Genomic DNA, 16,034 nt, shown 5'->3' with positions numbered 1-16,034 from the left:
ACCTGAACTGTGTAGACCTTATTTACTCAGAGAGGCATGAACAGCTTCCTCCTTTAATAACCTCTTTAATTAAACACAACATTTCTCCTAGTTAATTATTTGATTTCCCATAATTTCATGTGCCATAAGGAAATGGGCTTTATATTCTAACTGTGATAACAAAAACTCCCCAAAGTATCACCTCACCATTAACTGTGTAAAACTAAGAAGAGGACAAGCAAAGTCCCAGTTTTCAAAAGCTGGCCTTTAAAGCCAAATGTTAAACACCTTGTATCTTAGCTATTACAAATTTTTGGTTCTTCACATCTATAAATTATTCTTTGTTTGGTACTACACAAAAAACCCCTGCAGTTTTCAGTTATACACAGTCTAACCTACATAGACAGTACAAAGGCAAAAAATTTTAGAGAAGTTTGTAAGTAATCCTAAAATGTCTAACTCAACACTGTAAACAAAAATGGACATTTTGAAAGAGTCAGCATTTCTCAGGATTAGACAGACAAATATCTGCTTTGATTTGCAGAGTTCAGTTCAGCATTCTGCTGGTGCTGCCTCACACCGTCCCCCACCTTCCCACACAGGAACTGTCTTCCACATCCCTTCTGCCAGGTAGATTTAGTCCATATGATCATGACTGGACTTTCAATCTTACTTTTATTTCCTGACAGTAAAAAAAGCAATAATCTCTCAGTGAAGTGCAGTTTTCCTCATTATTTAGATGTCTAAACATTCTCCCAATTCCTATCTACATAATGGAAACCAACAAGGCAAACAAAATCAGTCCATGTAATTGTATGCAAAACTTGTAACCGCTCATCCCAACAGGAAGAAATATGTCTGGAGAGATATCAGAAATCAAAATAACAGCTTTAACACACATACACACCCACAAAAGAGGGAACAAGAGAGACAGTTCTGTAATATTCTCCATAGCAGGCATTATGAAGCTTGCAGTGAAACACATAAAGCCATTACCAAGTTAATATAAAGAATCAGAGGTGATTGACTTATGAAAAACATTCTCAGAGAGTGAACATGAACTTCTATGCAAACATTACACATATTTATGTCCGACTGTACAGCTACACACACAGTAGATGTAAGAAATAATATTCTACATGGCAATATAAACCACTAGACATCAACTACTTACTGTTAAGAGCCATAATATTGTCTGTTCCTGGATGATGGAAGTTTATTCCCATACGCCCTGCAATGTAAGTAAAAGCTATTTTCAATGGTTTTATTTCAAAACTGAATTAAATTCATTAATATGAAAAATTTCTAAAGGGAATGAACAGTCAGGGTAGCTGAATCTTCCACTGATTAAAGAGAACTTCCCAAGAATACACATTTAAAATATTTAACACCACAGTACCTTCAGTATTATGTACTTAAAACATAAACAACTAAACAATTATTTTAATACATTCCTTTACTTTGCACTAAGCAAGCATTATGCTTACCCTTTCAAAACAAGGCCTCAAGTTCAGCCTTGCTGCAGTTACATCATTTATAGTTGGCTTCCAATAACGAGTACAGCATTACAAAACTCCACTTAATTGGTAAAAATAAATCATCCTTTTTCATATTAGATGCAGCACCTTTAGCTTTCAAGTTAACAGATAGTTGGAGAGGGAGTTCTTTCCCTGGTTTTGCATTCTTCCCTAAGACTCTCCCATCACCTACCATTTGAGATAAGACATTGGGCTGGAAGGAATAATGTTCTCAAGCAGTACATTCATATGTACTTTGAAAAATAGATATTCTTGACCTAAAGGAGACTCAGTGCAGAGAAATCTACTTTTACTGTTAGAGCAAAAAATGAGCTAATAGCAGCAGTGCTGTTCAGATTCATTTTGGATGCTTTTTAACTCAGCTGAAGTATTAAACTTCATCCTGAAGACACTTTAGCATAGGCCTTTTTAAATCAAACCACCCAAGAAAATCTACAAGCTGTAATTTTTATTGGTCCTTAATTGGAAAAAGATGTAAAAGGATAATTATGGTCAGGTAAAAATTTATTTCAAATAAGTATTGTAAGTTCCTGTATATAATGGAATTCCATTTCATAGGCTTCTCCTATCTCCAGGTCTGTGGCTAACTTTGGGAGCTAAGGAAGAGATCATTTTACATTTCTTCACTACATGGACACTCAAGTATGGGTGCTCAAGATCCACTCACCACACTGAAAACCAATATAATGGTTATGTTCCTGTACTTCTGCAAACCCAAATTTTAACAAACTCTGGCAAAGCAGAACTAAAGCCAATCCTCTCCAACATTTTTAGTTCCTATTGATAATTAAAACTTTCTTTTTCCAGTCACAGAAACTGCTGTGCTATAATGAATATTCTTTCTGAACAGATGCAGCATGAAGTTTCAATACACTTCTGAAACTAAGTCATAAGCAGGTTAAGAAAAGTAAATCAATCATTTCTTCACATTGAAGTTTTCTCCTTCTTTTAGAAAACAATGACACCACAATAAGGCTAGGAAGCAAAGAGCACCTCCAGAAAGAAGTGAAGAACAAGGTATATAGAATTTCCATTTTTACTTTCCAACTCCTTGAGCAAAGCTTCTTAAAGAGATGATCTTCATTAACCACTTCACATTTCCTAATTACAGACATAACTCTCCTATACATATTTTCACATTAATCTGGCACTGCAGAAACATTAAAGCTGCTATTATTTCATCTAGTATAACCTTTGCTAAAATACGTCAGCCATCTCCAGGTGAACATTAATTCCCTTTTCCTTACCAGTGTATTAATGAGTGTGAGGTTACAGGTATTACTTGTAAAGAGAAAAGGTGTCTGTACTAATTTGTACTTTAAAATTAATACTTGGAATAGAAGGAAAAAAAACCAACTATGAAAAAATGGAGTAAAATTTGAATGCATAATGCTTGGATGGCTCCTTCTCTTTTCCTTTGCTGAAGCTGAAATTCTGCTGTTAACCAACTTCAGAAATAGAATCCTATCTGTGACATCTGGGTTTGGATTTTTCCTCCCTCCAGGCTGTCACTGGACCAGGTGCTGCTTGTGTGACATTTTGTCACCTGCCCTTGGCCTGCTATTTTTAAACAGTTCTTGTCAGCTATCTTTTGAGAGGAGCAGAAAATACAGAGCAGCACAAGCAGAAGGACAAGTTCTCCCACTGAGCTAAGCCAGCCTGCAGGATAATTCTGTACATCTTCAGAGCTCCCTCGTGCCCCTCCACAGAAACAGATTAATGGAATCCTTTCAAAACACACCTGTACTAAAAGCATTCAAAAGAGACTGCCAATATACCAGTCATGAGACAACAAATTAATTGTGAACAATTATACAGCCTTTCATATTGGTTATAGTGTTTTAATATTTTGTTGCTTGAAGCAAATTATTCAATTGAAAAAAGAGGCCATCTGTAGATTACAAAACTGCTTAATTATCTAAGGAACAACAAGAGAACAGAGAAAGGAAATTTAAATTTTTTAATTTAAAGGTGCAAATGTAGAACTGTGAAATATAAACTGAACTGTAGAACTGTGAAATATAATTAAGAATATGTACTCTCAAAGACCTATTTAGATGAAACACATAAATGAAAACTAAAAAACAACCAATTTTAGGAAAAACACATGTATGTTACCTGAACATTTACAAAATCTATATAAGCACATATTACTAATTATAGTTACAAAACAAAACCTCTAGATAAAGGGTTCACTTTTCAAGAATATTAAGCACACTAAACAGAAATGTAGGGAAGTTAAGAGCACAGAAGTTATGGATTCCAGCAGTTCAGTGAAATCATAAATAGGAATCCTTCCAGTAACTACATCCCCAGTACTTGTGTTCAGTGTACATCTGCCATTTTCAGTCTGCCTGTCTTGGTTTCATAACTATTTACTGAGTATATTTCCAATTACGTGCTTTTTTACCATACACTTAGAGCATTGCAGTTAGGCTACAACAATAATCACTCTTCCATGTCTTTTCTATTCCTAGTTTAGAAAGAAAAAATTCTAGCTGTATACTTCCTGCTCTTGAAACACTTCAGAGCATGAATGAAGGCTTGATGATTCTTGTATAGCCCAGGCTGCACTGTTGCTTACATCATTAAATTTCCTAAATTATCTCTCCTAACAACATTTGGAGAGACTTTTCTAGCTGGACTGCCTGGGTGCCCTGCTGCATATGCAATATCATATTTGTCATGGCAGAGAGCCCAATTCCTTTTTAGAGCACATCAAGTCTGTGCATCCTCTCTTCTGCATTGTACTGGAAATGAGATAATAAATAAATTTAACTTTACCTTGTTCTTTGTAAAGGTGCATACTGATCCTGAATGAATTCTGAAATCTTTCTAACAACTTCAGGAAGTATACCCTTCCCACATATGAATCTTTCTTGATTCTTTTGCAAATAAACTTTTGAAAATTGTCTAGATAATTTTGAGTTACATGATCAGTTTTGAGAAATAATTCTGTTCCAAAAATAGTAAAAATTAGTATCAGACACAGTTTTACCACTATTGCATTTCTTCTTTTATTCATTTGCTCTTCCTAAGTGCTTCATGGTATTTTGAACTTGTGTAACCCTAATCAGCACCTGGATATGAATACTCACATAGTGAAGAGCTTTTAAGATTACAGTTACCTATTTTAACCTTTCTGATGTTACAATCAACATTCCAAGAAATAATGTTCATTGCTTATATATTGAGAAAAACTTCTATTATACCTCATGATTTGCACCAGACTGACCACTTATACCAATTCAGCAATTAGTATTTGGCATAAGATTTGCTAGAAAATGGTAAAGTTGGTCTGCTTTTGACCTGTCCTGAACTTCCTTGGAATGAGAACTTCCTCTCACATAATTGTTAAGATCACTGTTGATATCAATTACAATTTATGACTAAAGAATTCTGTGGCAAGGTCAAATGAAACTGGCAACAGGACTAGGTCTGCTCTATTTCTTTTCTATATATATCTCTTTTATCACTCTTATCTTTTCTATCATTTCCAAGTTACTGCCAAGAAAAGGCACTAAAACCCAGCAATACTTATTTGAAGAGACAGGTAGCATGTGGGGAAGGGTCAAGTTTAGACACAGCAGAGTGCAAAAACCAAAGCATGACCAGAATCTTACCCCAAACATGTGAAATAAGATTATTCATCTGACTCCCATGTATTTGGGAGCCCAGATAACAGCACAACCTACAACTCCCCACACCCCCAGCTCAGCCATGAGTGTGTGCTCCAGGCTTCACAAATGGGCACAAAGCATGAAGCACATGTGCATATACAGGAATTGTAATGGTTTTTACCTGAGCAGACCTTCAACCATTCTCTGTCCTTTTCCCCAAAACTACAGATATGTGAAGCTATGCTACATTAGCAGACATGCCCAAGACAATTTCAACAGCAAGAATGTTGTAAGCAAGGGTCCACATGAAAAAATATAAAAATAAGAAGTAGCTCTCTGAAGAAGTTTATTGACTTTATCCTCACCTCTCTTTTTTATGTATATTTGCCATTTGTTCACACCCATAATTTAAACACCCACACTTACAGATCTTTAAAAAATTAAAATACTGAGCAGAACAGAAGTACTATTGTTTGCCAGAAGGGAAATATGAAGAACTATTACTGTGTTCACATGTATATACTTTAACTGTGCAAAAACTATTGTGGCAAAGTGAAGTGTATAATTATCAGCTATGAATATCAGTAGTGAAACTTCTTCCTATCACTGACTAAGCAAATATATCCTATCAGTAGGGAAAACAAAATAGCATAAAATAAAACAGCATATACATTACAGTGAAATGCAGACTTTATAAATAAATTACATTGCTCCAATAAAACACAGCAGTCTTGCACATATTTAAGTAGTGCAAACATTTTTAGCTTGAAACAGCTATATTTTCAAGTTAATAGTACTTTGAAAGCAATACTTGAACTTAAAGTTAAATTTTGCATTACTGATAAGTGGTAGACAAGTATTTGTACACATATGCTCATTCTACATGAAGTTCTAGAACTGTATTCAAAAGAGCAATATTGGCATTTTTCACTGGTGGTTTGGGAGGACTAAAATAAAACAATATCAAAGCAGACTTTACCATTAGCAATCTATACTAAAATATACAAAACCCTCAAAACAGTAGCAAAGTGAGAAAGAAAAAAAGCAAAACAGCTTTAGGTCTTTGTGAGGCCAGTCTTCACTAGGACAATGAAAAGAGGGAAATAAAGACAAGGAAAATTTGGTATCTCTATAATCAGTTCTTAAACTAAACAAAGCAAATAAAAAAACCCCACCACTCCTGACCAAACAGATTCAGCAGGTCAAAAACAAGGACATGCTGTTTGCCAGCAGCAAATTGGGAAGTATGACCATACTACAGATTGTTGCAAAAGGCACTTATTTAATTTTTAAAATATGAACCATTTAATGACCTTATTCTGTCCTGAAAAAAAAATTAAAGAGGATTTTTTAAGATAAGCAGAGTTTCAAATGGAAAAGCAACATATTCCCTTTCCTTCAAAAGGATTAGAGGGGCCTAATTTTAAACACAAATACATGTGCAAACATCTGTCAGCTCACTCTGTTTTTCACGAGCATTGAGATTTTGGGAAATGCTGGAACACTGCACTATTTTTCCTACTGAAAGTGTTGCAAAAAGCTCCAACAGTGTAGCACCGTTCCCAGCACTGAGATGACAACATTTGTTCTATTTGCATGACCTTTGTGTTCAGCTGCCGACTGCAAACACAAATATTATCCATTCACCTTCACTTTTCTTGGGTCATGTGGCAAACTTAGTGCTTTGCTTACAAAAAGCTTAGGAACACTATACAGCTGAACAAAATCAGGTGGTATGTACTGAAATGAATGGAAATTAAAGTGGAAAAATGAAGGTCCATTCTGTGGAACAGAATCCAACAGTCTTAAATTGCATATAATCTTCAAACACTTGGCTGTCAAAAATGTAATTTAAATGTAAACAAGAAATCCTAAATTTTGCTGAGTTTTCATATGACCTGATAGAGTCTTTACAAAAGTTATGAAGTAAACAGTTACAAGTTAGTAACCCAGTAACTTCAGTTTTGTTTCACAAATAAATGAGTGACATTAAGTACAGAAAATCAAGATAAAAAACTTCCCCACAGTTGCTATTTCTGCCTGTGAACTGTTGTACATTTATATTCAACATCTTGATCTCTACTGAAATATTGTGACACAATCAACACACGCTTTGTGTATCTCTCTACAGTGTGATATCCATTGAAATTAGATCTATTATAAAGCCTGCTCTTAAAATCTCCCTGTACATGTGTTGTCTCCAATTACTTATATTTGAAGCTGTGTCACACTTCTTTTAAAAAACCCACAATTTTTGTTAGGTGGAGATTTGTAAATTACAAAGTTTGTTTCTGTTCTGATTTAGAATAAATAAGCAAATATTACTGTTATCTAGTGTAACAGTAAATTTAAAAGAAATACTTTGATCTAGTGTAACAGTAAATTTAAAAGAAATACTTTGAAGGACATGATTTCTTTCCTCAGTTTTATACTTAGTTTCATGACCTGTCAGTAGCACATGTGCACAGCGTATGATCTAACACAGCTGAAATATTTTATTTAATTATTTTAAAATAGAACAAAGGCAGCTGCTAGTTACTTCTGATCAAAATATTTTTTATAGATCAGAATACCTCTGTTTGTGTTGTAATGCAATAGTTTGACACGGATAAACATATTGCAACAGTGACATATTACACCACAGACAGGAGACACTTTTATGTAGGAAAGAAATGTTCTGGTCAGTGATAAATGGCATCTACCCATAGCCATTCTGATAATTTACTTTTGCCCTACACCTTTAGGTCAAAGCAGAATGCAAATAAAGAATGCAAACATAACCTTTCCTCATTAAAGCAAAACTGTCACTCATACTTTTGTATGTATAATATATTTTATTGGCCATTCAGAAAATAAATAAGACTTTTCAGAAAAACATCTTAGGAGATTCTGCACATTTCTGTCCAGGAGGCCTCCTTATGACTGACATGGGGAACAGCCAGATACCCTGGGCTGTACACTGTAATTTGTCATTAACCAAATGAAGCTTAACAATTCCTTTACTCAACTTCTGCCCTCTTTTTTCCTTCCTTTTGAAAGAAGGAAAGTATTTACGAGTATTGACTGAAAGAAAGATGTTGAAGCTGGCCTTGATGGTAGAGAAAGCAGGTAGGGAATTCTGCCAAAGGGTCTTGGGACAAACGAAAATGAGAATTCTTTTTCAATTCATTTACATTCCTTAAATCTCAAAGTATGAAAATGACAAATGACTTTTAAAGTTGCACAGTTCCCAGACTATGAGGACAGAAAGCCAGGAACATACAGAAGGGTTCCCCTATCTGGCAGGAAAAACTGAGAAAAAGAAATCAGTTTTAGAAACAAAACAAGAGCTGACACTGAGCACCTTCTCCCAAGACTGGGCTCATGATAAAATGCAACTTAGATGGATATGCTGGTAATTTAGGTCCAGAAAACTCTGAGCTAGATTTCAAATCTCTTTTACAGCAAGAAATACACAAAAAGAACTGAGTGATTGAGTGACCCTGGCTGTCCTCACTGGAGAGCACCCAGCCAGCCTGGCTCAATGTGGGTAACGCAGCATTGCAGGAGTGAGGGTCAGATCATTACCAATAATCTCTCAGACTGGCTCTGCTCCACACCTGAAAGCAATAAAAACGTCCCTCCCAAAAAATGTCACTTAATCACATGTCCTCTCAAGGTCAAGGGGATCATGCTTTAAAAGAAGTGATCTGCTTGGGTGACCTTGAAATAAACTCAATTTCCATGGCCCACAGGACAAAGCCTGACCATACCTCAGACAGTGAAGGGTATGAAGCTTCAGCAACTACAAACAAGAGACTCTTCCTTTCTCACCTTGAGCTTCTCCATTACCTCCTCTGAACCAAACAGAGCATGAGGAACTCAGACCCCAAAAAAAGAACAAAATATCCCAGAAGCATTTCAGTTTGGTCTTCCCATCAGAATCTTTTATGGTTAATCCTCCTACCCACATTCTAATTGAGAGCTCTCATTCCATACCCAAAAGAATTATTTTTTGTTCCAAGCATCTGCTGGGACATGAAGGACACACATACCAAGAAGGATGATGTTTCAAGCAAAGTTTCAAACTTCATATAAACTGCCTGCAATATTTTACTCATTAATACATATACAGACAGTACTTCTAAAAATAAGTATTTGCTGGCAGCAGCAGGGTGAAATGATCCTGAAACATGGGCCTGTTTCAGGCTCTGTTACATGCATTGAAGGCCCCAAGAAATATACAGTTATTCTAGAATCAAATCTTCCTGTATTTTCAAAATCAGAGGATTTTGGTACTCACCCTTTTCATACTTTCCACTTAAAATCTGGATAATAAATGTATGGCAAACTGACCTGTAAGTGCTGCTAACTGTGATTGTTTGAGAAAAAAGGGCTCATTTACCAAAAGAAGAACAATTTTAAGAAGTCATTTGAAAGCCATCTCATTGCTTTTATTTTATATTAGGATTTTTGTATCTACAGAAGAAATAGTGCACAAACCTAAGAGAGGACAATCAGATGCAAGAGGAAGTAAAGATTTAAAGGGAATAAACAGTTTACTATGAAAGACAGAGTTGGTAAAATGAAGAGGAACTAGCTCAGAGGGTTGGTTAAGTTAATAGTATTCCAAAAATTTCACACAAGAGGCATTCACATGGGCTTGTCTACAAGGAACTGAAAAAATTAAGTTGAAGTACATAACCAATATATTAAAAAAAAACTTCAAGGTAAAAATAAATGAAAATTTGGCAATGACTTAAGAGCAAGCCAAAGCAAGCAGAACTGATCACTTACTTTCTGAATGTGCTAACAGACTAAAATGTCCTGGTACCTTAAGGGGGAGAGCCAGAGGAGTGTGAAATAAATAAGAAAAAGCAAGTGAATTTATAAGACAACAAAGTGAAACGTGAGGAAGGTGCAGAGAAGGACAGCAGCTGAAAAGCTTCTGCACTTTTGTAGAGAAAAAGTAGTGGGATGTACAGGAAAACATTCAAGACCAATTTTCACAGAAAAAGAAACAGCAAAAATACAGTAAGAAAGTGATGTCAGGACTGAATCAATTTTTGCAGAAGAATGGTTTTCAGGAAAAGGATTCAGCTAAAATGGGAACATAGATCTGTTTGACACAGAGGAAAGCAACACCTCCTGCAAGGGAGAATGAACATGTCCTGTAAGAGCTGCTCCTGTGAATATTCCCAGCCACACTGCAGTGTGAAAACAGGAACAGGGAAAGTGCACTCCAGGCCAGGGCCAGGCTGGGGGCTGGCAAAGTCAGCCCTGTGCTTAGATGGAAGAGAAAAAAGAAACAGGGAAAGCAACAGTATCACTGGGGGAAACCCATAGGCAGGGAGGTAACTAATAGAAAAACAGACTTCTCCAACAGCTGCTGAGGGGAAGTGAGCTCATTAGCAAGGGAGGAAGGCCAAAATGGGTGAGAAACACTGAATGAGAAAATGAAACAGTGAGAAAGAGCACATCCAGTCTGAGACAGAAGCCCTTATTAGAGCAAAAGTAAAGCTAATGGTCCCATTATCAAATGGAAAAGATCAATTTAAACTTTACACAATAACCAACTTCAATAATTAATATCCAGTCAAATATCTAACCCCATCTTTTTCATTTTTTCCACACTATGATTCATGTGGAAATTCATTCTTAAAAAATTTGTTTCTATTTGTATATGTAAATAAATACTGAAAAACCCCATAAAAATAATGAGTTTTAGCTAAATTACAATGTATCTAACAAGATACAATAAATAATTAATTGTACTTACTAGCAATTTGAATTTTATTAATATTCTAATGCCAGCCACATGAAACATATATCCAGTAGAAATGTCAATTTTGTTGAGCATGGTTTTTTAAGTTCGACTTTAACCTTTATTTCAGGGTTTATGATCAGAATAGACATGAGACTGTATTCCCTGCCATTTTAGACAGATGAATAATGGTTAAAGACACATGAAGGCTATGGCACAGCAAATGCCAAGATAACAGGGGTACAGAAGCCAGTTTGTTTGGCTTGTGAATAAAACCTGTACCCAGAAGATATGGCACAAAAGGCACAGTATTTTTGACCAAGAAAAAATATTTTTACAATGGAGAGGAGAGTAAATGAGGCAGTCATGACATCAAAAAACATGTATATAGGCATTAGCATAGGAAGTGCCATACATAACTAGATTTCTTCTTTGTGTTCTGACTTAGTATTTGGGAATCATTTCTTGTTCAATACTTCCTTGGTATATGGCTTACAACTATCCTCAGTCTTACAAGTCAGCAAGAATGCATATTAGCAAGAATGTGCACCTATTTTTAAACACAACCAGTGAAAGATAAAGACAAAGGAGGGTGCAGGTTGATCAGGAATTCAATGAAATGCTGCCACACCTTTTACTATACTATCAGCCAAGAATTGCAAATGGTTTCATCCCTAATGCCAACACCTGGTAGAACAAAGAGAGTTTAACAGCATAAATAATGACAACTTTCCCAGCACTTAAAAACAGCTAATATCTTTTGGCTTCCCCTAACAATTTGAAATCCAAATTAAGATAAATTTGTTTAAAAGAAACCTGAAATTAACTATAGAGAATAACCTTGATACACTGGTTGGTTTAGGACCAGTGCATCCTAGCTGATAATCCACACTTTGTATAACCTTTTAAAAAGATGTTGAACACAACAATTGGACTCAAATGAAATATTTTTGAAGTGACTGCAGCAAGAGATCTTGCTCTACAATTTGTTGGTACAAAATCCCATGTTTCAGAGACGCCAGTCAGATAATACTGTGATTGTACACTTAGAATAAATGGATAGACATTTCACCTTATCTTCCTAGTAGAGAAGTTTATCTTAAGATGGGAAAACAGAAATTTCACAAAACTGGAAACTCATTCATTAATAAAAAAGTTTATAGAAATACTGAAAAGCTGATTTTTGTTTAAACACCAAGCAAGCATGGACATATGAATATTCCTAACCTGTAAAATGATTCCTCCACATTATATCAGCGAAACTCATTGGTGGGCCACTGGGAGGGTAGTGTTTACCTTTCAGAGGCTCATGATCAGTCCTTATCATATCCATTAAGGAATTTTCCAAAGAGTGCAAGTTAAAAGTGTCATAGGGCCTATTCCGGTCCTAGAAGAAACAAAAAAAAAAAAAAGGAAGAAAAGACAAGTGTTATTGAAAAATTTAATTTTCTAACATAGGCTCGTTTCTTGTTATATAAATTCTAGCATCTAATTCTAGATTATAGAATTTGATAGAACTTTCTATAAGAAAAAAAATATAAATATGTCTGCAGTTTAAAATTATACCCTTCATTTTGCAACTGCTGTTTTCCCCAGTACAGCTATGCAAGGAGGCTTTTAAGTATTTCTAAAAATATACATACAAGCAACTGCTAATTCTAAATATTGCCATTTAAATAAGAACTTAGAAATAAAGCAGTATTAATGCTTACACAGGAGAAATTAAATTATTTCAGAGATATTTGGTTTACAGCTTCATCATCTGCTTCCTGTCACTGTGCTGCCTTAATATCAGAGCAGAAGCAAGCAATGCTCAAGACACCAGCAGGCACCTTTGTGCCAGAAAGTACCAATTAATTCTTCCAATGTCTAACATTAACCTGATGGGTTTAAGGAAAGTACACTAGGTGCAAGAAAAAATAGAGGCGAGCTAGGATAACACTTCCACTGAAGGGCACTCAAAAACCTGAGCAAGGGCTGGTCTGTAATGTTTGAACCTCCCATTTTTAATTCAGTAGTTCTGCTTCTGCTTTTGGTAAGTAAAAGGAAAAAATAAAAGAAAAGAAAAACAAACCCCAGAATCAGTCTTCAGCAGGCCCACTAGAACAACCAGTTGCAAAGTTCAGGAACAATTCCAGGGAGGAAACAATCTACCAATGCCCATGTATCCAGAGTACTGTACACTATCAGACAGCATAACAGAATGGCCCCTTATGATCAACCAGTTGTAAAAAAATATTTGTTTGCCTACTCTCTTCACTACCATTAAAAAAAAGGGGGGTGTTGTATACTATATTGTGCTACAGTTGATAAAAAGTGGTAACATCCTATCCTGCAAACCGAAACCTTCACTGTAATATGCTCCCACAATTCCTGGAACAATGTTTTTCACATGTTACTATAAGATATTCTTGCTTGCAAAACTAGTATTTAAAATCCTCAGAGCAAAAGCAGTATCCGTAGAAAAGGTAATAAAATTCTGTCTTAATAAATACTATTTCTCTTGAACCATCTTGTTATTAGGTTGTCTTTAAATAAAACTAAAGGAGAGAACACTTGCATAAATTCATCATTGTTTTAATATTCCTGTTCTGGAATTAAAATAAATACACATCATTAAAAGCTTACTATTACAGAAAACTCTGAAATACAGATAATCTTACTGTCAAAAATCTCATGTTCCTACAGTGCCTACTCTAAACTGAAGACCCAATTTCCCTTATTCAGTGTGCTAATGTTGTATTTTCTATAAGTGGACTACCATTATTGTCTGTACACATTTATTTAATCTATTGAGCATTTCTGGCAGTCAAACATGATGTTCAAAGAATAATACTTGATTTCTGTTAGAAGCTATACTAAGTACTGAAGTTCAAATGAGCTCACTCATTTTCAATTCTCTTTGTTGATGATTCTTGTCTTCTACAGTTGCTTAGAATTCCATCATTTGTATACTGTATTTAAAAGAGTACTTGCTCCCCTATCCAAATGGAGCAATACACTGAAACATAAAATAAAACGTATGAATGTCCAGCAAATTCAAAGTAGATCCTAGGGAAAAAACCCTCAAACCAAACAATAACATCCAAAGTACTGAGGTTGGGTTTTTTTTTCCAAAAAGAAAACTTTATTTGATTAAAACAACCCACTTCTTAGTAATATGCGCTAGTAGAGAAGAGTTTGTTTCATAATCACTTCCTTAAAAAAAATGCAAGGGTAAATCAAAAAGAAAAAACATTAACTTTGATGAAAAAACCCATTCTAGTGATGCATTAGTAAATTGATTAAGTAGGTTTTATATAATTCCTTTAAACAAAGAACTTTTGTTGGCTTTTTCTATCTGCCTCTTAGATATATGTAAGTGAAGAGGTCAACTGCTTCAATACCCAACTACACCATCCTTTTGAAGAGAAAATATGAATGCAAAGATACAGCTTATATCCTAAATAGAGGTAAGGAAGTATTTTTCAGTCAGATGTGTGCCCTGACCTGTTTTACTATACAGCCATAGCAGAGCTGCGCTGGCAAAACCAGCACTGGCAGGAGAGCTAAAGGGCAGGACTGCAGCTTTTGCCACAGTGGTAGTTTATTCCAGCTTCAAACATTCCTGAGATTACAGTCTTAGAGGTCAGAAGGCTTGAGTTCAGAAGAGGACACAGCCTACAAATTGAATTTAATTAGCCTTTATTAACATATGTATGTTATATTTTAACCATGCTGCTATAGTAGCAAATCCCTGGGAGGTCCTGCTTTGTTCTGTAACCTGCCAAGGAGCTGAGCACAAGGGGGAAAAGGGAGAAAGAAATTGTAGCATGGCAGCAAGGCTGTGCAGGGTAGGCTTGCTGGAATGCTGCATCTTCCTAACCGTTTAAGGGGCACACAAACCTGCAATATATTTTCAAGATTAAAACAGACCTACATTAAACACAGGAAGATCAATTTAATCAAAACCCTTTACCAGGCAATTATAACACTTCCCATTATAGCACTTGAGCAAGATAAATCTAGTAAAAGAAATTTTAGACACAACAGATTTTACAAGTGTGTTGTGGCAGTGCATAAGTATAACGTGTGCTGACTACAAACTTTGCAGTGTGGATGATAAAACACAAGAAGGGGCTAACATTCTAGCTCCTAAATAAAAGGGCTATTACCATTTTTCTCAGTAGCTTTCATTTCAGTAGCAACTCATTTGTACTCAGCAGATTTGAAAACTGTTTTCTAAATTCAGCAATTTCTTCCAAGATGACTGGTGCTTCTGCACACACACACACAATTATGTTTCCTCATTTCTCAGCATGAACAGGTTCTCCTGGTTTTGTGAGCTGATACTGTTCCAGCTCCTGGATTTGCCTTTTGCATTGTTTCCATAGGCCACCAATCTATTGCCAAACAATCCCAACAACATAAACAATTCATAAAAGTCCTCAGCAGCACATGAGGATTTTGCAAGAAGGTTCTGGGACTAGGAACATGAACTAAAAGCACAAGATATACAAAATACAGAGTGATAAAGCATAATAAATAACTTGGTAAAGAAGTTTTAAAATCCAGCCAGTCTGGAAGATTTGCTGGGATATCTTCCTACAGAAGGCAAAGCTCCTAAGACCTACTTAGATAAACTGCATTATGGATAAAAGAGAAATCTCCAGCTACCAGGCACTGCCTTTGGCTACACAATAATCATTAAGTCAGCAAAAGATTAAGTCCAGCCTGCCCATGTTGGATTGTATTTCTGCTGTGTGCAGACAGCAGCTCCTTCCTTGTTAGCTACTGGTATATATGGCAGCATATTTCAGTTCTCAGAATTATCCAGACTTGAAAGAAAGAAAACCAGTTTATTAATAACAGCTCTTAGAGAAGAGATGCATCACGTAACTTTAAATCCCAGCCCTTCATGGCTGCTATCTCTACATTCATCTATGCCATGGACTTCCTCACAGTGGACATCAATATAGTGAGAAAACACAAATGCATATCAGGATCAGATTTTGAAGAATCACAAAGTGAAATGGACCTTTAGTTGGAACTGGGTCTCAACTTTCCACCTCTAAATATCTTACCTGTAAGTCTGATAAACAATGTCACATAACACAGTGTCTATAATATTTTACTTAAAAAAAAAATCAAAACCAAAGAGTAAGTGCCAAAAAT

At 35.6% G+C, this 16,034-nt stretch overlaps 1 protein-coding gene across 2 annotated transcripts in view; it reads right to left on the bottom strand.

Moving 5' to 3' along the window:
* The window catches only part of CPEB3 (cytoplasmic polyadenylation element binding protein 3), a 79,093-nt gene that overhangs the window by 38,655 nt on the left and 24,404 nt on the right, over positions 1-16,034 (bottom strand). For both annotated transcript variants that reach the window (XM_058810414.1, XM_058810415.1), the window contains exons 3-4: positions 12,108-12,267; positions 1,154-1,210 (exon numbers count right to left, since the gene is read on the bottom strand). In XM_058810414.1, coding sequence (XP_058666397.1) covers positions 1,154-1,210; positions 12,108-12,267 — 217 coding nt within the window. The remainder of the gene's footprint in view (positions 1-1,153; positions 1,211-12,107; positions 12,268-16,034) is intronic.

This window comes from Ammospiza caudacuta, chromosome 9 (assembly GCF_027887145.1).
Source record: "Ammospiza caudacuta isolate bAmmCau1 chromosome 9, bAmmCau1.pri, whole genome shotgun sequence".
In the NCBI taxonomy this organism is placed as follows: domain Eukaryota; kingdom Metazoa; phylum Chordata; class Aves; order Passeriformes; family Passerellidae; genus Ammospiza; species Ammospiza caudacuta.
This window is presented reverse-complemented; position numbering and strand designations above follow the sequence as displayed.